Below are 25639 nucleotides of genomic sequence, written 5' to 3'. Positions count from 1 at the left end.
TCAGATCTCTGGGTTCTAGTTTCAACACTCACGCACTAGCTATGTCTACATGTCAAATGTCAAATATGTCTATCTGTCAAATCACTTAAATCTGGGTTTCTATTTCCTCATATCCCAAGCTTCCTAAATCCCTAACAATTGGGACTATTCAAAAATGTAATGGGATGCTGGGACTGGAGGGGATAAGGCAATGAATCCTCTAGTACTAGAGGCCAGATGACCCTTTAGCAGGGATGACATGGAGAAGTTTCAGGACTTGGACTGGAACAGATAGCCTTAGAAATACCTTCCAACATTTTATAGAACTAGTTCTGTAATTACCTGATGTTACCTTACTTCAATATTTTGAGGATGAAATAAAATAAGAAATACAAAGAGCTTTGGTAAAATCCAAAAGCTCTATACAAGTACAAACTAAATTAGTATAAAGTAATTCACTTTATTACTGGCTTCATTCAGTGGACCAACAATCAGTCAACTTGAATTTATTAAGCACCTACAATGTGCCAGGCACTATGTTAATTAAGCACAGGACAGCAGCCTCAGATTATAAAATGCTTAGAGTTTAACACATTTCTATGCTGTACAGAATACACCAATTCAGGTGGACAGAACTGTTGGTGAATAAACTGAAATTTGTATCAGGAAGTCTCAACTCCAGTTTGGAGAGTTGAGCTTTCATGTTGAAATTTGGCCTCCTTGGACCACAGCAGCAGCAACAGCATCAAATATTTACTAAATACCTCAACCACCTGCAGAGAGGGTAGTGAGGTGGCATAGTGGATAGAGCACTGGACCTGGAGTCAATAGGAACTGAGTTCAAATGTGGCCACAGATAGTTACTAGTTGTGTGACCCCAAATGGGGTCATGAACTCAACAACATGGTAAGCATTAGCACATGGAGATTCAGTTCAATTCACTAAACATTCATTAAGCACCCACTACGACAGTGTGCTAGATGTTGAGGTCTCTGGTGACAAAACAATAGCCAATTCCAAGGATGTTAGAGCTTAGATTCTCCTTCAGGTAGAAGACAGCCCCCAGCCTTGAGGAACTTAAAGTCTAGTTGGGGAGACAGCTCAAACCCATAAAGATAAATGGGCACAAGTTGCTGAAACAGCTCGGACCTGCCTGTAAAGATAAACTGCAACATGGAGCTTAATTGATTGGAACAACGTAGAGCCCAATGGTTAAACTCAACACCTGCCACCCCAAGACAGCTTGTCGAGTATACCTACCTCTCTCTATTCACAGAGGCTCATCACCAGGTTAACTGCAGGGTTAGAGTTGCTAGTGTTTTCCTTTTTGTCCTTGCTCAGTCATGTCCAACTCTTCATGACCCTATTTGGGTTTCTGTTTGTTGGTTTTGGGGGATTTATTTTTTGCAAAAATAGTGGAGAGGTTTGCCCCTTTCTTCTCCAGCTCATTTGACATATGAGGAAACAGAGTCAGACAAGGTCAAATGACTTGCCCAAGATCACCCAGCTAGTAAGTATCTGAGGCTAGATTTGAACTTGGGAGTCTTCCTCATTTCAGGCCCAGCACTCTATGCACTGTGCCACCTAAATGACCCTCTTTTACTTTCTGAAAGACCATGGACTACATCCAAGAGGGAGCACCCACACCTATAGACATTTGATGTATTAAAGTAACCATTATCAAGAACCTTAGCAATTAACCCAAGCATTTCTACTAATAATAACATACTCTCTGTATGTAGAATGAGTTTTCTTAAGTGATGGTAAGTAAAACCAGATTTCAACCAAGTTCAGAGAGTCTAAGGCAGAGTTCTTATCCTGGGGTCCATAAATCAGAGTCTATGGACAGTTTTCATGGGATGTGGGAAAAAGTGAACACTAATGCATTGTTGGTGGAGTTGTAACTTTGGATAGGAGACAAAATTACACCTTTATTTTCACCAACTTCTCCTTGAAATTTAGCATTTCCTCCAATTACTTTAAAAAAGGACTCTGCGGAGTCTGTAGGGTTCACTAGACTGCAAAAGGAGTCCATGACACAACAAAAGCTACCAAGAGGGTTTGTGTCCACTTCCAGACCTGTGATTTCATTAGGGTAAGGAGTTCTCCAGTTAGGAAACCTCTACTAATGCAGATTGAGAATTAATCTGCAATTTAGTCTTAGAGAACTGTGTAGGGAACTGAGAAATTAAGTGATATGCCCAGGGCCATACAGCCAGCCTCTAAATATGTATCACCCCTGGGATTTGAACCCAGATATTTGAACTCAATATTATCCATTAGAACATGCTGCCTCAGTTTTCAGATGAAGAAATTAAAGCTATCCATAGTCATATGAAAAAATGCTCTAAATCACTGTTGATTATAGAGATGCAAATCAAAACAACTCTGAGGTACCATATCACAATGATAGATGCTGGAGAAGATGTGGAGAAAATTGGAACGCTAATGCAATGTTGGTGGAGTTGTGAACTGATTCAACCATTCTGGAGAGCAATTTGAAACTATGCCCAAAGGGCTATAAAAATGTGCATACTCTTTGACCCAGCAATACCACTTCTAGGGCTATATCCCAAAGAGATCATACAAATGGGAAAAAGGAACCACATGTACAAAAATATTTATAGCCACTCTTTTTGTAGTGGCCAATAATCAGAAATTGAGGGGATGTCCATCAACTGGGAAATGGCTGAACAAGTTGTGGTATATGAACGCAATGGAATACTATTGTGCTATAAGAAATGATGAGCAGGCGAACTTTGGGTAAACCTGGAAAGACTTGAATCAACTGATGCTGAGTGAAGTGAACAGAGAACCAGGAGAGCATTGTACACAGTAACAGCCACAATGTGCAACGACTAACTTTGACAGACTTATCTCTTCTTAGCAATGCAAGGATCCAAGATAACTTCAAAGACTCATGATGGAGAATGCTGTCCACATCCAGAAAAAGAACTATGGAGTCTGAATGCAGATTGAAGCATATTATTTGCGCTCTCTTTTTTTTCTTTTTGTTTCTTCTTTCTTGTGGTTTCTCCCATTAATTCTAATTCTTTACAAAATGACTAATGTGAAAATAGGTTCAGTATGAATATATATGTAGAGTCTATATCAAATTATATGCCATCTTGGGGTGAGAGGAGGGGAGAGATGGGGAGAAAATTTGAAACTCAAAATCTTATGGAGCTAAATGTGGAAACTAAAAATTAATTAAGAAAAAAAAACAAAAGAACATGCTGCCTCTCAGTGTATTTGTGGCTGTGAACTAGATACTTCAGTAACAGTACAAATTTCTAGTAAGGGGAGAACGACATTCAGAGGTTTGAATCTAATAGTGAGCCAGCAACATAGACCAAAATTCACTAATAATTATCCAATTCTCTCCTTTATTTTTTATTGGTAGTTTTAATCTCCATTATCATCTCTTAGTAATAAGCCATCCAGTCTATTTATTGGTGATTTGCCCAGTCACACAGCTAATAAGTGTCAGAGGGTAGATTTGAACTCATAAGGATGAAATCTTCCTGATTCCAATCCCAGTACTCTATCCACTGAGCCACCTAGCTGCCCTCAAAAACCATTAAGGCCCAAATTTGGATCTAGTGATCCAAAGATTAAACCACCCAAGGTTTTTATGAAGAGAAAATGAGATATTTGTGAATTGTACAGCACAGGGTCTAGCACATAGTAGGTGCTACATAAAGGTGCTATTATGGTTATTATTAAGTTATGGATGAGACGAGCTAATCTCTCCAGTTCACACTCTCTCTTCTGTGCTACAGAAACAAGGACTTACAGCCATAGCAATATCCAAGAGGCTGGTATCAAAACTGATTCTTCCTATTCCCACAATTAAAAGCTAAATCCTGGAAAATAAGGGAGCAAGGGGACTGCCATTAACAAGAACAGTCAAACAAAAAACTCTGCCTTTCTGCTCTTAAAATTTTAAGGCACAGGCAGCTATATCAACATAAAAACATGAGTCATGGCACTTCTCCTTCTGAATCCCTAAGAGTCCCCCTCCTCCTTGGTGGCACTGATTCATAAAAGTTTGTTTTCAATACATTTATTTTTAGCCACTTGAACAATTAAAGAAAGGATGGGTGGAGGTGGGGTTGGGGTAGAAGGGAGGGCAGTGCCACCTAAGAATCTGTATTGTTTCCCTTGCAATATTTTGATTGGACCCCTTTTTTGCAAGTCAACATTTTACGCATATTAATTCAAAAAACATGTATTTAGCGCCTACTGTGTGCATGGCTCTGTGAGGACCTGCAGGAACACCTTCATACCAACAAGTCCACGAGCCTAATTTCAGACCCATAGGAACCACTCTTGAAATCTGGGGCTTTGTTTCCTGCTAGGGTTTTCTGGGTTGGGTTTTTTGTTTGTTTTCTTTTTTTTTTCAGTTGAGGTATTTGAACACTGATAAATGGCAACAGCCTTGGGGGAGGGGAGACCCAGGAGCAAGCAAGGTTGTTGTTGTTTGTTTTTAAATTAAAGGGCTAAGCAAGATCAAGCTGCTTTCACTCCACACCACACCTCTCCAGGAGAACCAGTTTTTTAGTCACATATTCAGAGGGAAGAGGACATCTATGAAGCAGAGGAAAAAAGCCCACAGCAGGGAAGGTTCTAATCAAAAGGAAAAACCTGATTTCCATCATAAGCCCCTGCTTTCAGCCACTTGCAAAGACTCAAAAAGTCCTTCCTGGCTCAATTATTCTCTCTTTGGTCTCAACCCAAAGGTGATTTTTAAGGGAAAAAATGCTTTTGGGCATTTTTCAGTTCTGACAGGGTAAAAACAGATTTTTAAAAAAAATACCCAAAAAGCATTACTATTTTTTTTTAAGTTCAGTAAAAAATGGTTATACTGAGAACTACAACTTGGCAGGGAAGTAACGGGTGATGTCACCTACTCCTCGGCTGGTTGTGGAAGCTGACTGACTGGGTCTGTAAGCCGGTGGCAGGCCTAAAGGACCAGCTCTCGTCCAGCACTGCTCACAGTCAGTGGACTACAAAGAATTTTGGACAATGCGACTGGTAGATTTACCCAGCAAGTGTTGCAGGATACAGGAAAAGTGAAGACTTCTGGGGGAAATTTTACCTTTTACATTTCCTCACTGATGTTTAAACTTGTAACCTTCATGCTGCCTTACAAAAGGCCTGTGCTTACGCAAGAAAATATAGCATTTCTTTATATAGATACATGAAAATAAATAAAGGAAGTGCTCTCGGTAAACTTTTTCACATGTGTTCTTTTTTCCAAATGTATCCTCTATGATGGCTGTCTCACATTTGACCATGTGGGGCATTAGTGGGTCATTAGTTTAAGAAAACTGTCAGTTCTTTAAGAAAATAAAAAACTGTAAGAAAGGACAAAGCTCATTTTCCTATAGCCAAAGAAACATATTCTGCTAACAATCAGAGGGAGCTGAATATTCCATTACAAAGTAAAATCTAATTAAGATTAATGTGGGGGGTAGGGGGGCAGGGAAAGAACAATCTGCTTTCTCTGAAAACTCTGACTTACAGTTTTGTCATTTCAAGTACACCCATTAATTTGCTCTAGATTGACAGTGTTTCTAAATGGAAGTATTATCTGGGTGTGGTAGTCCTCATAATCCTTACTACTACTGGGAGGCTGAGGCTGAGGTGGATCGCTTGAGCTCAGGAGTTCTGGGCTTTGGTGGGCTAAAATCAATGATGTGTCTGCTCAAAGTCTGGCACCCATACGGTGAGCCCCCCTGGGATCTAGCACTCACCAGGCTGTGTAAGGAGGAGTAAGTCAGTCCAGGTCACAAACAGAGAAGGTCAAAGCTTCCATGCTCATCAGCAATGGGGATCACGTCCTGAATGGCTGAAATATCTCCAGCCTAGGTGAGATAGGGAGTTTCTTTGCTGTTATTGTTCTTCATGACTCCATTGGGAGGTTTTCTTGACAAAGACACTGGAGTGGTTTGCCATTTCCTTCTCCAGATTATTTTACAGAAGAAGAAATTGAGGCAAAGAAGATTACATGACTTGTCTGGGATCACAGAGCTAATGGGTGTCAGGGGCCACATTTGAACTCTGATCTTCCTGACTCCAGGCCTGATGCTCTAGGCACTGTACCACCAAGTTGCTCCATGAGATAGGAAGACTCAGTTTCAAGCAGATAAAGAGAGAGTGACAGGCAGATACACACACAAACACACACACACACACACACACACATGCATGTACATATATACACACATACACACATATATATATACATATATGCACATATAGACATATTTGCACATACACATACACGTGTGAGTATATACATATATATATATATGAAAAATGGAGGAGTTAACGAATTCTTTAATTATTAAGAATTATTTGTAATTAGCTTTTCAGTTGTTTGCATATAAATCATCACATCTCAAATCCTTGGAAATAAGTTTAAGTACTTTTAATAAGTATTCTGAAATCCTGTTACACAATTTACCTTTATAGTTAGTGTGAATTAAAAAAAGAAGAGTTGTGAAGCAAACTTCAGCGTTTTATCTATATGTATCTGAACTCAAGACAACTCTACTGTGTTTCCATTTATATTGTTCCCAAGACAGAGATAGCTATCTAACTGATAAAATACACACAGTAAAAGCTCACCTAACCATGAGCTCAGTGAGGCACAGGAAATAAGCAAAAGACCTCTGAATGACCAAAGTAGATGTCATAAAATGTACAGACTTCATTCATAAGAAAAGACCCACAGCCCTTACCTTGGCACAGAGTTGCTTTATTCTTACTTTATATGCAATTCCAGCCAGCTTAATTAACCGGTTTCTAAGCCCCTCAATTGCAGATTTGAAGCCCGAGCTACTGCTGGGAAAGGGGCAAGGGTGGGGGATGGGGGGGAAAAGCTACTACCATCAGACAGAATGACAACAGGGAAAAGTAACAACTGACACATTCACAGCTAGGGAAGAGATTGAAAAACTATAAAAAATCAGACTCAGAACTCAAAAAAACACAGGCTTCTAGAGATCTTTTAGAGTGAAGGCAAATTCCCAAACATAGATCTTGAGGACTGTATTAAGGCAAAATTAAACGGTGCCATTATGGCAAAGGGGGAAAGACCATGGCACTTGGAGTTAGGATGCCTAATTTCAAATCCTGGATTTGCTATTTACTAGCTATATAACTTTGAGAAAATTACCTGTCTACTCGATGCCTCAGTTTCTCCATAAATTAAAAAGAAATAATACCTAACTCTAGGGTTGTTTTGAGGACAAGATGATATAATGTAAAGTATTTTGCAACCAATCTAAAGGGCTGTATATAAATTCTTCACTGAAATCTCACTCTAATAGAACATTACCTTGGGTTCTTCAAGTTTTTACCAGCAGAAAAGTTTCTGGCAGATCACTACAATGTTGAAAAGGATTTGAGTAAAGACATGGTAATCAACGTATGTCTTTTAAATCCATGATCTAGCTAAGTTTGAAAAGCTCATCACCAGAGGATGGAATTATCAGGTGACAATCTTTTAAGCCACAAGTGACTCAGGAAACTACTAAGGTATGGAGAAATTATAACCTGCACTCCCGGAGAGTATTCATACATAACAGATCTTTGAAATAGTATCATTATAACTTATTTTAATAATTTTGAGTCATCAAGAAACAGTTAAATTACGTTCTATTTTTTAAGATGGCAGATAAGTATGCAATATACTTCAGAAAGCTTTCCACCCAGATAGGTTAATATAAATAGTCCGATGCTTAGAAAGGCAAGCCCTCTGCTCTCTGGAAAAATCGCCTTTCCATAACAACTTCACTCCCTGGAGGTTCCAAAGTCTAGTAATATTCTACTGAGAAACACTATTTCTGGTTGCTACTTATAGCAGGGGCCTCAAATAATAAACACTGACTTCTGCATGCATTTTACATCATGGACTTCTGCCATATATTTGTCATTTCTAAAAACTGTTAACTATTTAAGAACCAAGGGTGTATCGATCCCCTAGTGAATGGTTTTCTCTCTCTTTATGCAAGAAACCCTTTCAACATTAAGAAGTAAGCTGAACCACCTTTCCTTCTTTGTAGAAGTGAGGGACTCCAAGTGTGAAACATTGGGTATGTGGTTAGACTCAATCTGATATGTTTGTTAGAAAGGATGAATGGCTCACTGATTATGGAGGCAGGAGCGAGAAACTCAGAAAGGACGGTGATGTGAAAACAAAAGATCAGTAAGAAATTTTTAAAAGAAATTGTATTGTCTCAATCCTTTCTCAGCTCTCTCCCAAACAGGCCACCTAAGGGAGGCACAATTTTTAGTACCAAGGAGGTGTTTTACAAGTTAGCAAAAGGGTTTGGTTGGCATAAAAACATCACATGTAGCGGTTATGATAGTAAAAATTGGAAAAGTCACTTTTTTCCTGAAATCTTCTTTGTTCAAACATTTGGAAGAATCAAGCAAAGTGATATTAGCCTATAATTGTTGATACCTAGGAGTCTGACACTGGTGGATCACTTGAGCTTGGGAGTTATGAGCTGCAGCAGGCTAAGGTGTCTATACTAAACTAACTAAGGAGGGGCTAATTCGGAGCAGGTCAAAGCTTCCAGGATCATCCCCAATAAGGCTGGACCGTAACTGGCTGTAGAACTTCCAGCCAGGAAGAGAGAGCCCAGTGCTCCCCCCAAGGTAACTGGAGACCTCTCTCCCCAGAAAACACAGCAATATCCAATTATTCCCTGGGATCATTTGCACTTGAGATGGGCTGAATGAACCTGCAGCTGAAGAAACAACAGACCTGCCCATAGCAACATAATCACCAAGCACTTCTTTGTAGTCAAGTTGGTGCAAGAGGATGCTCAAGCATCTGTAGAGGTTACAGCCAATCCACCTAGTTCTGCTCAGTTACAGCCAAAAAGGAGGGCTTCTTCTGCCTTTGCCAGCTATCTTTTTTAGTCTGTTCTCTTCCCTGTTAACCAATAAAATCAGATGTGGATAGGGGGTAAGGTATGAGTTGGGGGTGGGGAAGACAGTTACACAAGTACATCAAAGGAGGCAAGGACAAAAGTTAATTAGGACTATTCATGAGCCTTGTTGAATGGGAATATTGCATTCCAACCTTGGAGAATTTAATTGCATGGGGGAGGGGGAAGAATAAGATAACAGGGGAATAAAATCTGATTTCAATTTAATTCCAGCACTGCTTGGTCCTATTTATTTCATAGAGGATCTCATGCAGAATAATGCCATTACTGTGCATCAAATGGCATTAGAATCTCCTAATAAATTAACAAGTGAAAATTAATGGTCGCTCAGTCCATTAAATCTTGTTAATTTTATTTCACTTATAATAATACAGCAATCACAAGTTTACATTATTAAACCAATATTTATTTTTAAAGGACTCATTTTAATTGAATTCCTGATGTGATAAGCCTGAATCAGATTCTCTGATGTCATCAACATCTTATATTTCTCATCACAAGTAAATGGCTACTGTATTGTGGGCCTTTTCTATTGCCCAAAATAAGTTACTTTAAAATTAATGTCCTTGCAAAGAGGCCTTTTTTTGTTTGTTTTAAACTTACTATAACTGGGGTAAGAAGCTCACATATTTTAAAAGCACATTTAAGATTTCTCTTTCCCAAAAGAAAGCCTTGAACTAGGAATGTGCGTTATTATGAGGAAAGAACTGTTTCGCAGACCAAAATGAGATGTAAATATGAAAAAATTATGAAGGGGATGAAAAACTAAAACATAGAATTATGAAATATAATGCAAATGCATCATTTCTTAGAATCTCTGTCATGATTCTGTTGTCTTCGTGTCTAAAAATTATTTTTAAAGTTATCGGGCAAAGCCAGTGATGATTTACCTTGAAATTTCAAAAGGAGACACAAAAGCGCTATTTTAAAACCACCACACACTTCCACTAATTCTTACTATTCCCTCTATGTTTATTCAAATGCACTAAGGTAAGGATACCACCTTCCTTACAAACTCAGATCAACTGCCAACACATACAAAATTTACCTAAAAAATCAGAATAATTTGTTTAACTCAAATTTCTCCCAGCTCATAACTGCTGTCACTTCTTTTGTTTCAGATGACTTCTCATGTCATAGGGAAGACACACCATTGGAAAACCACACACAGTGGAAAAAAAAAAACCCACCTTATTTTTTAAAAAGTATTTCCTTCTCCTTATTTCTCCTTTGATTACTGTTTTATTAGTGTCTTGAGAAACCTCTTAGCTTGAGATGATCACAGGCCTAAATAGTTTTGCAAGAAAAGTGAACTTATGACGCGCTTACTCACTTAAGAGTACTTTAACTCTGTACTTTCCAATTAAAACCTAGATGCTGTTGGACAAATACTTTTAGTCTTCTTAAAAAGAACAAAGAAAGCTCAAACTCAGCCTAAGGAAGCAGAGATAACAACCACTGTGGGGAGTATGCTCTCTGGCAAGAATTTTAAAATTAGGAAAATATACAGAGACCACCAACCTCTCAAAGTATAAACATTCTTTGCTGGCTTTCTGGAGAGGAAGGGAGAGATTAGTGGATTAGAGGAAATGGACACTGTGAAACCAGCTACCCACTGACTATAGTAAAGATGCTGGTTGGACTCTTATGAGGGTTAAAACATTAAACTGATAAGCAACAAGCAGGTGGCCTGACTGGCAGACATCAGCAATTGAACTCTATTCCAAATTCTGGGGCAAATGAGGTTTGGTTCCAAAAGCCCAGGAAGTTTAAGGTGAGAACCAATCAATAGACATTTACTAAGTGCCTCGGAGTGGCTAGTGGCACAGCAGACAGAATGCCTGGTCTAGAGTAAGGAAGACTCATCTTCTTGAGTTTGAATCTAGCCTCAGACACTTACTAGCTGGGACCCTGGGCAAGTCACTTAACCCTGTTTATCTCAGTTTCCTCATCTGTCAAATGAGCTGAAGAAGAAAATGGCAAACCACTTCAGTATCTTGCCAAGAAAACCCCAAATGGCGTCACAAAGAGTCGGACGTGATTGGACAACAAGTGCCTACTTTGTGCCAAGCACCGTGCTGAGCACCGAGGATACAAAAAAAAATGCAAAAGACAGTCTCTGCCTTTAAGGAGCTTACAATCTAATGGAGGCATTAATATTTGGCATCAGGACTGTCCTCTCCTGGTTCTCTAATTCTAACCTATCCCAATCATAAGTTAGAAACACAGTCTGCTACAGAAAGAAAGGAACTGAACAGGCAGGAAATCAGCAGGCAGGGATTGAGTCCCATATCTGAAACTCAGTAGCAGGGCAACCTTAAAACTATCTATTCTGCCACTCTAAACTAATGATATTGAGCTACCTTTCTCCTAGGATGGTTGTGAGCACTAAATGATGACGATAATAGGCAGCATTATATTGTATTTGAGATTTGCAAAGCACTTTCCATGTTATGTTAATTGAGCCTCACAACAACTCTGCCAGCCTGATGGTATTATTATTTTCATTTTGCAGACTAGGACTCTGAGGCTGACAACCTGTTAAATGACTTGCCCAGGGTCACACATCTAGGGAAATCACTTTGTAACTGTGATGTGCCACATAAAATGTAAGCAGCTATTAACAAGACACAGCTTTCCTCTCTTCAGTACTTCCTGGTAGTGTTTGCCCCTTTGTAGTTAAGAAAGGTAGAGGTAGCAAACTCCATTGACAGCCAGGAAGTAGTCCTCAAGCCTAAAACTTGACAGGGAGGGTGGCACTCTAGGGATGAACCTATAAAGGGGAAGGCACTAAGTGAAGCCTTGCAAATAGGTGCCTTGTCTCTTTACTCAAGTATACTCCTCCTCCTCCCCCCCTCCACCATCATCATAGATAGCAGTTACATGATATTTTAAGGCTTATGAAGAACTTTAAAAATACTGTCTCTATCCTCACAACTCTGGGAGGTAGGTGCTATCATTATCTGTCAGCAGACAGAAGCTAAGTGATTTACCCAGGGTCACGTAGCCATTAAGTATCTGAACTCAGGTCTTTCTGACTCCAAGTCTAACACTCTGGCATATGGCACCACCTAGATGTCCCATTATAAACTTTGTTGGTTGTTCAATTGAATCTCATTCTTTGTGACCTTATTTGGGGTTTTCTTGGCAGATTCTGGAGTGGTTTGCCATTTCCTTCTCCAGTTCATTTTACAAATGAGGAAACTGAGGCAAATGGGGTTAAATGATTTGCTCAGTCACACAGCTGATAAGTGTCTGGGGCCAGGTTTGAATTCAGGTCTTCCTGACTCCCAGCCTGATGTTCTATCCACTATGCCACCTAGATGCCCCTGTATAAACTTAGGAAGAAGGTTAATAGAAAATATGAAGTGGGAGCTTATATTCTTTTGTAACTCACTGGGCAAAGGGTGGCCTGGTAAACAAGCTTTTATGACTGGCAAGGTCTTGGTAGTAGAATCATAGATTTGAGCTAGAAAGGAGGTAGAGGAGGACCCAGAAGTCACCTAGATCAACCCCATCATTTTATAAATGGGAAAGAGACCCAGAGAAGCGACTTGCCGAAGGACATACAGGTCATAAACAGCAGGGCCAACACTGGAACAAACAACCAATGTCCTTGTACTCCAAATTGAATGTGCTTCCTACTCCACCAGGCTCCTGAAGGACAAAGCTGAAATAACAGGAATCTTAACTGAAGGTACACATTAAAAGAGGTACTGATTTGCAGTCTGAAGTTAGATTTATTCTTTCCACCAAAGAAGATGGTGCTATAATCAAAAAGTGCCCATCCTTTGGAATTCTAAACAACTACGACCTGATATTGCACAGTAACTCATGAGCTTTTGCATAGAACTCACTTGTCCAAGCCAGAAATGTTACTGATAAAGTTGCCAGGTTCTCTCCCTTTATTTATATTTTTTTTTGGAGGAAGGAAGGCAGGTCAATTGGGGTTAAGTGACTTGCCCAAGGTCACACAGCTAGTAAGTGTGTCAAGTGTCTGAGGCCGGATTTGAACTCAGGTCCTCCTGACTCCAGGGCCAGTACTCTACTCCCTGTGCCACCTAGCTGCCCCGGTTCTCTCCCTTTAAAGGCAGCTGTCTTCTCTCTACTTCACGTTGCTCTGGCCATCACAGAGCAAGAGAGAGGATAAGGTCTCAATGGTGGCCTCAGACTCAGGAACACCTCAGTGCCATCCTGCCCCCAACACATGCTGGCCAGTTACCCTGGGCAAAGACAAGGCCTCTCCCTGCCTGCCCCCACGCAATTTTTCTAAGATAAATTTCAGGAACAGTTGCTAATCTGCTTTAGGAGAAGGCATATCTCACAAAGAATATTCCATCTCCCATCTCCTTTGCACAAACTGTCCCCATGCCTGGAATGTACTCCTTCCTCCATTGCTCATCTTTTCTTTAAGATGCATCCCAGGGACTGTCTTCTGCAGGAAGCTTTCCTCATCTCCTATATGACTAGTGCCCTCCCTCCTAAACTCTCTTGTTTTTTAATGACTGTGTGAATATTTGTGTTTGTCACTATAAGTGATGTACATGCTTTTATATATACTTGTTGTCCTATTCCCCTTAGAATGTTACTCATTACAAGTAGGGATTGTTTCTGATTATTAATATTTGTATTCCCAGCACCTAGCACATAGTAGGCCCTTAATAAATCCTTGCTGTTAGGGGAATTTGCTTCAACAGTAAAATCACAGGTCCAGACCCCTCAAGCAGAAAATAAAGAATAAATAGTGTCTACAGAAAAAATTTCTTTAAATTTCTAGGTACTAAAAAAGATCAGAATAACATAATGCCCACTTCTAGAATGTAGGAGTGAAAGTTGAGACCCCCTAGGACATGAAACTAGTTTTACAAACCTTTAAAGTACTGTGGTTGTTCAGCTGGGCCGGACTCTTGGTGACCCCTTTCGGAGTTGTCTTGGCAAAGATACTAGAGTGGTTTGCCATTTCCTTCTCCAGCTCATTTACAGATGAGGAACTGAGGCAAACAGGGTTAAAGTGACTCACCCAGGATTACACAAGTAGTAACTATCTAAGGCCAGATTTGAACTCAGGAAGATGAGTCTTCCTGACTCCAAGCCTGGCACTCTTATCTACTTTGCTACCCTTAGCTGCCCTTAAAGCGCCCAATATTATCTATAATTATTATTAGCTATTATTATGAAACCGGAAAATGTGCAAAGAACAGTATTGTTGAAATCAGAAAGAGAAATGTAACCTTGAGCAAGCTTGGGATCATCTGTGCCTCAGTTTCCTCATCCATAAAATGGAGATAATAGGCTAGGTATTGAAGTAGATAAGACTTCAGGACTTTAAATCCTGCCCCAAACACTACCTAGCTGTTTAACTCCAATTGTCACTTGACCTCTGTCTCCCCCATATTCCTCTTCTGTAAAATGGGAGTAACAGCACCTACCTCCCAAGGTTTCTATGAACAAAATGAGATAACATATGCAAATCTTTTCTACAAATCGTAAACGTGTGATATAAACACTAGTTATTATTATTACTATTTTCACAAGATATAAGGTGCTTTGCAAATCTTGAAGTGCATACTACATAAATAACAGGTCCCAGCTGTATACAATCTGGTTGTTTCTTCAGTTCTGTCACCCAGACCACACGTATGTCCTTAGACTGTGAGCTTTCTGAGGCAAATGCCCATGTCTTGTATAAGTGCTGCCAAGTGCTGAGACTGACTTCGTTAAAAGTGTGAGCAACCCTGGACTGGGAGTCAGGAGAACTCGGTTCTAACCCCAACTCTCCCACTAACTAGCCATGTCACCTAGAGAAAGTTACCTCCCATTTCTAGGTCTCAAGGTCCTAGTCTATAAAACGAGATCTGTTTGGATGATCCCTAAGATCCTTTCCAATGCCAGTATTCTATGATTCCCTAACAATGTCCCACACCCAATCAAGGGACTAGGTGCTATTTCCTTTTATTTAATTCTCCAGACCTCAGTGGTGAGGGCAGACAATTTGACAAGTTGCATGCAGATTCAGGTTAATGCAGGGCTATGGCAGACATGCTGCTATCATTAGATCTGTAGCCAATTACCTCCATTTTTAATTTTCTGCCCACAACCGACACAGCAGTGCTGTCTTATGAAACAAAGGAACCCAGAGGTTCAGGCACAAGATGCTGGCATGAAAAATCTAATTTTTTCTGGAGTGCATAGCAATCTTAACTCCAAGGAGAGCAGTGCCTGGGGAGAGATGGGAAAAATACAACTCCGCCACCCTATGAGAGTTTTCCATTCCAATCAACAATGCAAATCCAGGACGGGATTTTCCCAGGAATCCTCTTGAGACTAGAGGAGAGACAATGACTGAGTGCTTGAAATTCCAAAACCATCCTAGCCACATCAACTCCCTCTCACTAGAGCAGAGGTTATAGAGCTTTTTTGCATCATAGACTACTTGGCTGGTCTGAAGCCTGTGGACCACTTCTCAGGATAATGTTTTTAAATGCAAGATGTAAAATACGTAGGACTACCAAGGAAATGAACTGTATTGAAAATACAGCTCCCCCCCACCCCATAAAAAGGTCACAGACTCTAGTTTAAGAACCCCTCTGCCCTAGAGGACATTGGATGTCCCAGTAACAGTCTTGTTAGACAGTCAACTGCAATATGAGGTTTTCCTGAGCCTATGACAGTCAGACAACTCGAATAATAACTTCTCACAGTGGCAAGGGAAAACCAGTGAGGCAGGGTGATTGCAGAGCCCAAAAGTTAAAACGACAACAAGCAACATAAATTGTTACTTTCTAGGAATCTCTAATGCTTCAATTAAGAAACAGTGTTTTGTAAGCATCTCCTCCTGCCTCTACACTTACAGCAGAAGCTCAGACACATCCGAGTCAGGTAAGTGTGTGAGTGCTATCAATCTTCCTTGAGAAGTAATTACCCAGGGGTCCTGAAGGTAACAGAATCTGGGACTGAAACTCAGGTTTTGCCAGCTATCAGACCATGCCTACCGGTTCATTCAATCATTGCCGGACCCCAGTCCTGCAGTATAAAACTAAGCTCTAAAGACAGTATATCCTCTTTCTCCCCTTTATTGACTATATTTGCCTTAAAAAAAAATCCAAGTATGAACTTCATCGGTATTTCCAAATGAGGGCTGCTTCACATGAACAGATGCAGCATTGTGAAGACTGACCCAGTGTTAAGACAGCTTGGGATAAATACCCAGGCATTGTGAGTCTCCTTCACAGCTGCTCCAAGGCAGGTGGTGGTGAGAGGATACATCCTTGGGGCTGAGAGTGGCCCTGAGCTGATGTGGACGCTGGAGTCCTCTGCTGGCCAAGCCCAAGGAAGCCCAGGTAACCTGGATTAAATCAAAGCCCTGGATAGACCCAGTCAAGAGCAAATCCCCAGAGTTCCTTCAGAACAGAACCGACCCTAGAAAGGGGATCAAAAGGAGAGGCAGTGGGTAAATGGCTGCCTTCTTTTTGAATTCTTCCTCCACCTCCACCCACCCTCCCCCTCCAATTTACCAAAAAAACACTGAGTTCAGCCAAGCCTCTAGGGAGTCAGAGCCAGTCACTGACCCTTTCTATAAGCCATCTGTGAAACCCTCCCCATCTTCCCCTCATAGGGATGCTGTGAGCATAATAGACGGTAAACAGATGGGAAGGTGCTTTAGAAATAAAGACACTGTAGGAATGCATGAGATTAGCAGAGGCCTACTTTGTAGGCATCTTTATCATCAGAACTACTTCACTTCCACAGGGTGCTAAAGAGTTCTGCACCAACCTGAATCCTGCTTAAAAAGAGAAGCACAAACACCACCCTCCCGAGGACTGGCTACTGCCGGTCCCCCGGGGTCTTCCCTGTCGGTCCTGAGAGTCTGGGGAGAAAAGAAACAAGTTCAATACCAACTGCTTTCTTCTTCTATAAAGTCAATACATTATAATCTGAGCTGTACGTGTGCAGGAGCGGAGGGGGTGTGGGGAGTGGGGAGGGAAGAAACTGGCAGAACTAAATCTAAAAATACTCCTGAAGGAGGAAAAAAAAAACTAATCCCAAATGCAAAGAGAGAGAGAAGGAATCTGTCAATCACACGGGTCCAGGCTTCTCACCCACAACCCTAGCCCCGGCAGGCCCTCCCTTAGCTGTGCGGACTGCATTCCTTGGGGGGAGGGGGGAAGAAAAGACGGACAGGAAAGAAAAACGAGGGGAGGAAGAGACAGACAGACAGACAGAACCACCTATACTAGTGCGGGGAACCGAGGCCGAGATCGCGCCTGGCGCTGATGGGGAGGAGGGGCGCTCCACCTAGCCGGGCTAAACAAAGCCGGAGCCCCAAACAAACTTCCAACCCGCACTCACCCACCCCCGCCCCCCTACCGCCCGGGAAAGAAAGCCATACGCTCCAACAGCCAGCCAGGACCCCCGTCCCTCTCGCCCGCCACTAGTCCCCCAATTCTTTCCTCCGGGTTGATTTGGGCCGCGTGGAAACCCTAGAGTTTCCATCTTTGCAAAGAAGGTTTTGTTTGGGTACCTTGCCCCCGCCCCCCCCCAGCCCAGGCACACACACACACACACACACATACACACACACACTCTCTCACACTCACACTCACTGCCGAGCCCTCGATCGTGCCCACTTTTCCCCGTTTCAAACACAGACAGCGGGGCCAGGCCCGGGAGTAAGAAGCAGCCGCCGCCCGTGCCAGTGCTGGTGCCCGTGACCTGCACGGGCTCTGGCATGGGCACCCCCGTCCTCACCTGGGGATGGTGATGCATTTGGTGTTGATGTTCTGAGTGGTGATCGCCTTCTCCAGCTCATCCAGCTGCCCGGTCTTCTTGAGCTTCTTGACCAGGCTTTTGACCGCCTTCTCGCACCACTTCTCCTCCTGCCCGTTCTGTTCGCCTTTCTTCCAGCCCAGTAGACGCTTCACGATCGGAGGGGTGAAGGGCAGGATGGAAGACATGGTGGAGGTGGGCAGAGCGGGGCTCCCCCCGAAGGGGGAGGCAGGCAGGCACACAGAGAAGACGGCGAGCCCGGCCGCGGCCGGCCAAACTTCGCTCCAACTCCCTGCTGGACTCCCGGCGAACTTTCCTACCGGACCTCGGCGCCGCAAACCTCGGGGCCCGCGGGTGGCCTGCGCTCGGCAGCCCTCCTCCTCCTCCCTGAGTACTCAAGGGGAAGAGGGAAGGAGGGACGTAGGGAGACGAGAGTCCAGGCGGTGGGTGGTGTGGAAGGGCCACGAAAGCAGCAGGCAACAGCAGCAGCAGCAGCAGCAAGAGAAGAAAAAAGTTTGTGTTTCCGCACGGTGTTGCTGTTTGGGTGCCGCCTCTGGGAAGAAAAGTCCAGCCCACGAATCAAAGTTTGTTCTACTTGCTCGCTTTGATGCGCAGATCCCTCCGCCTTCGTGGCCTCCCCTCCTCTCGGCTCCCTGATTTCTTTCGCCCCCTCCCCTCCCCTTCCCCTTCTTCCCTCCAGGCCTCGGTGAGTGCGCTCAGGCTCCCGCCCCGATCCCAGTCTGTCTCTCATGCAAATCGGCGTGCAGCCTCCTTTCCAAGCGGCTGTCACCGCCCCCTCGCCGCCGGGGCTCCCTCCCCGCCGCCCCCAAACGCACCGCCCCCGTCGTCCTTCCTTCGTATCCCACCCCCCCTCACCCCGCACTCTAGGCTGGCCTCAGCGGTGGCGCCCTCTCCACCCTCTGCTCCCAGAGGAAAGAGACCAACCCTCGGTCCCACGCCAAACACACTCCCACGTGGGCGTTGGTGCTGCGGGGCGGCTCTCCCAAGAGAAAGCTGTAGCCTGCAAACCACCTCCCTCCCCCGCCTTCCTTTTTTCCTGCGAGGTCCCTCGCTCTGAGGCCACCTGATGACACGCAGGAGCCCCCGAGAAACCAGTGCTAAAGTCTGGGGAGAGAAGAATGAAAAAGAAGCGGGGGCAATACCGTAGCCACTTTTCTTCCAACTTGAGAAAACTTTTTTTTTTTAAGTTGCGTCCTTGCAGTTCAAGAAACTTTAGTGTCCTTGGGTGTCGGGGGTGCGCATTTTCCGCGCACCCTGACTGCCCTGTCTTCCTGTCCCCCAAAGCGACTCACGTACAGTACCCTCGTTACTCCAGTTAAAGCAGTCTAGTTGTATTCAAGCTATTTCTCTTTTATTCTCTTCGAATGTTTTATTTTGCTGGGGGGGGGGGGGGTGGCAACGCGATTTGCTCTTCCAGACCTGATTTTAAATCCCCAGAGTCTCATATTAGGATGGAGCAATCTGAAGACAGAAGAGAGGCTTAAACTTTTTACCTGTCTAAACTGAATGGGTGAGACCTTGAAGGGATCCTGGAAATCATCCAAGCCCCCTGGTTTTACAGAGTAGGAAACTGAGGATCCCAGAAAGATAAAGTGACTTGCCCAAGGTCAAGCAACCAAGTGTAGCTGGGTTTAGAATCCAGTCCCTTTCATTCCAAATTCAGTGCTCATGAATTTTGAGTCCCAAAGTAGTGTGTACCCAGGTTTAGGGAGAGAAATCCCTGGGAATTTAGGTTTTCAGAGTTATACTGAATGAGAAATGGGCAGTGAAGTGAAAAGACAGAAATACTAAAGGGGACGGAAATTGATAGAAGGGAGTCTGGAGCACAGAATTCAAGGTTCAAAATTAAAAGCACCGGCGAGATTGCACCCTAGTCTCCTTGGTTTCCCCGACGCCCCCCCCCCATCAACTCCCACACACAAACACACCAAGTGCCTTTGTATGTTTTTAATAGCAGGAAATCCTTGGGGTGTGTGTGTGGGGGGGGGGGGAGTTATCTAGGAAACCTGAAAAGGGTGCACAGCCACGAAGCCTGGAGGAGAGCAGAATCCACATAGCCGGCTAACCAGCTCCAGGGGTTCCTGAGGTCTCATGGTGGATGACTTAACACATCCTTGTTAGTTAGGCTACTGTTGCTCTGGGTTATTTCTCTCTACTCTCAGCCCTTTCCTAACGTCAACACTGTCCCAGCTGTGGTTTAGTGGGGGGAAAGTCCTGAACTAGAGGTCAGGACAGCTGAGTTTCTACTCCTAATTTCCCCACACACAGACTAAATTGCACTCCTGGTCTTGGATAAACTCAGTTTCTCATCTATAAAATGAGGGAGTTGGGTTAGATAATCTTCAAAGTGTGTCACAGCTCTAAAAGCACATGAATTTCTGAAAATCTACTCTCCAATACTTAGTTTTCCCAGTCTGCAAAATGGGGATAATAATCCCTGCCTCAAGGCTGTATGAGAATAAAATTGATTGCCTGATGGAAAGCATTTGCAAAAGCAGTAAATGTAGTGAAACTGTTAGTATTGTTTCATATTTATACCTCAATTCAATCCAGTGTCAACATTATAGCATAGGAATTAGCCATGAAACAAGGGACCAAAAAAAATGCAGTAGGCAAAACCACTACAATAGCCACATACCTCAATTTCCACCTTTTAATTTGCCATTATTAATAGCAACATTAATTCAATATACAATAAATCTAGTAAAATAAATTCGCATAACAATAAATACTTATGGGGGGAAGGGAGAGGCATTGATTAAGCACAAAATGGAAGAGTGAGCACTGTGTTCGAATTCCAGGAGGTGTTCAAAAAGTCCAAGACATGGGTTCTTTCTTCTAGGACCAGGCAACTGGTCAGGGAGACAAAGCATATACATATGAAGACAGTTAACGAATGAATGGAAAAAGCATTTATTAAGCACATTTGTGAAAGTCACTGTGCTTTGTGATACGGGATAGATGAGTGTTAGAGATGAAGTTCAGAGGAAGGAGGGAGATCACTCTTACCTGAGACAGCTTTGTGGGAGGAAGATGAGACAAGCTGAGGAATGTAAGAGGCAAAAGGAAAGGACATTACAGCCTGGAGGAAGGCATGAACAAAGACAAGTGGGAATGTACAAGCCATATTTGCAGGAAACAGGCAATAGATTTGTTTGGCTGTTGAGAAGAAATCAGAAACTCTTGCCATGAGACCTGCAGGTGGTATTTGTCCCATGACGATGAGGGCCATAAAGAAAAAGCCTCTGAAAGGCTCAGGTTTGTCCTGAGAACAGGTCAGGCAGGCAGGTATCAGAGTTAATATCATCCATTAATATTTTTGTCTGACTCAGCTCTGTGCTTAGGAGGAAGCTAGCTCAGGGGTGGGGACCTTTGCCCTCAAGGCCACATGTAGCCTTCTAGGTCCTGGGCACGGCCTTTTGACTGAGTCCAAGTTTTACAGAACAAATCCTTTTAAGGGGATTTGTTCTGTGAAGTTTGGATTCAGTCAAAGATCTGCACTTGAGGACCTAGAGGGCCACATATGGCCTTGAGGCTGCAGGTTCCCCACCCCTGGGCTAGACCTTCTAGAATCTATAGATTCAATCCTTGATCTCTAAGGCTACCTAGGTGATGCAGTGGATAGAGCACTGGGCCTGGAGTCAGGAAGACCTGGGTTCAAAATAGGCCTCAGACACTTACTAGATGTGTGACTGTAGGCAAGTCATTTCATGTCTGTTTGCCTCAGTTTCCTCATCTGTAAAACAGGGATAATGACCGTACTGACCTTGCAGTGTTGACCCTGAGGATCAAATGAGATAATGATTGTGAAGTACTTAGCACATAGTAAGCACTATATAATTTTAGCTATTAGTTATTATTGGTGTTTCACCACTGTGGATGCCATGGATGGGAGAAGATGTACATCCATGAGAGAGAAGAAGAAGAAACAGGCAATATTAGAACTGGGAGGCATATTAGAGAGCATTTAAAACAAGCTCCTCATTTTACAGATGAGAGGAAATGCGTAGTGAAAGATCGCTGGCCTGAGACTCAGTAGACCCTACAAACTAACTGTGCATGAGTAGTCCATTTCACTAGGACATACAACCGGGGGGTTCTTTTTTATTTAAGGCTAACGTTTTTTGAAAGTTATTGGACTCGATTTTTAAAAAAGGCTTAAAAAAAATTCATCACACAACCTAAAGAAATGAAAACAATTTTAAAATTGAACTTGATTTAAAAAATGCAAATTAAAACTAGGCCATGTACCATTTGTGTGCAAACTGTAAAAAGGACATATAAACAGTAATTTTTTAGAGACAATGAGGTGTGCCTAGGTATGCCTTGCTTGCTCTATATGCATGCTTACTCTTCTGAGCCTTCGATTTCCTCATCTGTGGGATAAAAGAGGTGGATGAAATGATCTCTATGGTCCCTTCCAGTTCTGTAATCTTTTAAATTCCTAAGCTGTTAGTTGGTGGCCTAAAACAAGGTCACTGACTGCAAGCCTGTGCTACTGGGAATTAGTGACAGAAGATTCTAGGCCAAAATAGACTCCCTCACTGAGGATAGTGACATGAGGGTTGTCTAGGTTTGGTCATACCCTGTTAATTTGCATCCAAACCCCTTATAACTTTCTGCCCTCACTATTCCACTAAAATTCCTTTCTCAAAAGTCATCAATTACCTCTTAGTCATATAATCCTTTACAACTTTCCTGGTATAATGGAAGGAGACCTATCTCTGAAATCAGAGGTTCAAATATCACTTGTTACCTGTGTGACCTTGATATACTTTTACTTGACTGCTTTGGAGCTAGATTCTCTTTCTTCCTTTGGTTTCTGACTATTCTTTTTCATTCTTCCTCCTTCTTGAATTGTTCCTTCTGTTTCCTCACTCAACCTCTTCCTGACTCCTTAAAGTCTATGTTCCCCCAAGAATGATCTCTCTCTCTCTCTCTCTCTCTCTGTCTCTGTGTCTCTCTGTCTCTCTATCTCTTGCTCTGTTTGTCTCTGTCTCTCTGTCTTTGTCTCTCTATCTCTTTGTCCGTCTGTCTCTGTCTTTGTCTCTCTGTCTTTATCTGTCTGTGTCTCTGTCTTTCTGTCTCTGTCTCTGTCTCTCTCTCCTTCATCTATTCCTGTGTCTTCAGCTAGTCCCTCTTACAAATAATTCCTAAATCTCTGCTCTTGACCCCTTTTCTGAACTTTGTATCAGCATCTCGAACCTATTACAAGACATTTCTAGTTAGATGTTCTACTAGCACCCTGACCTCAATATACCCTAAATTGAGTTTGTCATTTCCTCTCCACAACATGCTCCTACTTCTGACTTCACTGTTACTGTCTGTGGCACCATCATTCATTCACTCTGCCACAACTTTAGAGCTCCCTTTTACCACACTACTGGACTACCACAAAGCCTTCCTGCTTCTACTCCCTGCTCCCTACCAGCCCTCCTCCAGTCCCACTGCTAGAATAATGTTTTATTCATAGATCCAGTCATGTCAGTCCCCTGCTCAAAAAGCTTCCATTGCTCCTTACTGCCTCCTGGCAAAGCTCAAATTCCTTTCCCTGGCACATTCGAGATTTTCCATAATCGGGGGTCCCCCCCATCTTTTCAGTCTTATCTATGATTATTTCCCTCCACTCTCCAGCCAAACTGGAGGGGCTTTCTTCCTCCCAAACACTCCGATGGCCAACCTTTATGTTCCCACTTTTATTCTCAGTTTTCACTATGCTGGAATATTCTCTTTTCACCATTTGCCTATGGAACTCCTACCAATATTTTGAGTTTTTACTAATAATTATATCAAATTCATTCTGTAACTTTACAAACTATCCTACTTGTCTGATTCTTTCTGGCTTTCCTTTGGTTCCCTTCACTGGGTTAAAAAATAGATGTTTCGATGGTCCTCTTTTCCTTCTTTTTTTTCTTTTTTGCTATCATGGATTAGTAGGTGGTGAAGGGGTTAGAGCACCAGGCTTGGAGTCAGGAAGACTGAGGTCAGATGAGCCCTTAGGCATTTACTAGCTGGGTGACCTATAGTCACTTCACTTCTGTTTGCTTCTATTTCCTCATCTTTAATTATAAATATTATATTATGATTATAATAGCACCTGCCTCCCATGGTTGTTGTGAGGGCCAAATCAGATAATAATTGTACAGAACTTAGCACAATGCCTGGCATGTAGCAACTGCTATATAAATGTTAGCTCTTTTTTTATGTCCTACCCTCTCCCGCCACTCCTCCATTATTTAAAAAAAAAAGAAAAACAAAGTCCTTGTAACAAATATACATAGTCAAGCAAAACAAATTCCCACATTGGTCATGTATGAAAACATATGTCTTATCTTGAGTCCCTTTCTGTCAGTAGATTGGTCATAGACTAGATTTCTCAAGTCTTTCCAAGCTGCTTTTTTTTCTTTATAATATTATAATGGTATAAATTGTTCTCCTGGTCCTGCTCACTTCTGAATCGATTTATACATCTTTCAAGGTTTATGTGAAACCACCCCTTTCATCATTTCTTAACACACAATATTACTCCATTATATTCATAGGCTATAATATTTAGCCATTCTCCAATAGATGGGCATCTCCTTAGTTTCCAGGTCTTCACTACTTCAAAAAGAAGTAGTTCTTTTTACTGAATGCTATTAATATCATTGTCCAAATGGGTCCTTTCTCTCTTTCTTTGCTCTCTTTGGAATATAGGCCCAGTACCCACAATGCTTTAAGACCACTTACATTCTACTTCCTGCAGGAAATTTTCTCAAGTTAGGGAAGTGGGAGATGGGCATAGGCAGGGGGAGAAGTGGTCTCATGTTTTAAAAGGAGACTAGAGGAAAAATTTTAAAAATAACCTTGGTGTGGAGATATATCTAGCCATGACCCTGGGATGATTTGGGGTCAAGGGGATCAAGTTTGTAGTCAGGAAACTGCCTGTACAGGGAGCTAGTATGGTTAGGACAGAACTGCAATGTACAGGTTGCCTGTAATGACAGGATGAACAGCGTGGGCAGGGAGGGCTAGTCAGTGCCAAGTCTGAGCAAAAGGGCAGTGTTTGGAGGAATATTTTTAGGTCTCTCTCAGAAGATCAGTAATTGTAGGTTTTAGAGGGGTAGGGGATGAGAAGGCAGGATGGGGTGGGGGGGTGTCTTTATGAGTATATGATTCTGGGTTATTTAATTAACTGTAGGTGTTTTATATGTGTTTGTGTTCCCGTGTGTAGACATATGTGTTTATGTAGGTTTACCCTTCACACATGTTCTACATGTCATCTTGTAGACATCTGGCTGTGTTTGTATGTATCAGTGTTTGTGTCTGCTACTATGCATGTAAATAGGTTTTCCCTTTCCTAGTGTTCCTTCATGGGCTGGAGAAAGACGGCTTTAGCTCCTAGGGACTGGTTTATTGGAGATCACGTTAGTTAACTTCAGTAAAGTGGACTTTAAAAAACCCAACAAACAGCCAGCCAGGTTTATCCCCACTTCCACCCCAGGTGAAAAATGTGAATTCTGGAAAGTGAGTGGGAATCGGGTCCTCCTCTCCAGCTCCTCATTTAGATCCCACTGCTTGGGTCTGAGTAATTTGACTGATCCTATAGATATGAACAAAGGCCTGGGAGCTGCAGCTCTCTGTGGTCAGACGGATAGAGGGGAAGGTGTGGGAGCTTCCCACCTTTAAAATAACATGCATATATAGACTGGCGCATGTGCACACTGTCAGTTATAAGAAGCTCACAGTGCTTGCCACTCATGGAAACAGTCTGTGGGGATGAATCAAACTTTGTTTTGTCTTTCTTTTTTTTTTTAAGGCTAGGAAATATGAGAGAGAGAGTCACACTCCTAAAGTGAGAGCTGAGCACCCAAACCAAGAAATAAGAACACTAGTTCTTTAAAGTAAGATGTAACAACTATACC

The 25639-nt window shown here is 42.5% G+C and overlaps 1 protein-coding gene across 1 annotated transcript in view; it reads right to left on the bottom strand.

Moving 5' to 3' along the window:
* The window catches only part of SMAD3 (SMAD family member 3), a 162801-nt gene extending 144379 nt beyond the window's left edge, over window positions 1–18422 (bottom strand). Inside the window, exon 1 of the mRNA XM_036736986.1 lies at window positions 17697–18422. Coding sequence (XP_036592881.1) covers window positions 17697–17902 — 206 coding nt within the window. The 5' untranslated portion in view covers window positions 17903–18422. The remainder of the gene's footprint in view (window positions 1–17696) is intronic.
* Between the last annotated feature and the right edge of the window lie 7217 nt (window positions 18423–25639).

Source organism: Trichosurus vulpecula, chromosome 8 (genome assembly GCF_011100635.1).
Source record: "Trichosurus vulpecula isolate mTriVul1 chromosome 8, mTriVul1.pri, whole genome shotgun sequence".
In the NCBI taxonomy this organism is placed as follows: domain Eukaryota; kingdom Metazoa; phylum Chordata; class Mammalia; order Diprotodontia; family Phalangeridae; genus Trichosurus; species Trichosurus vulpecula.
Note: the sequence above shows the minus strand (reverse complement) of the source record. Positions and strands in the feature narration are given on the sequence as shown.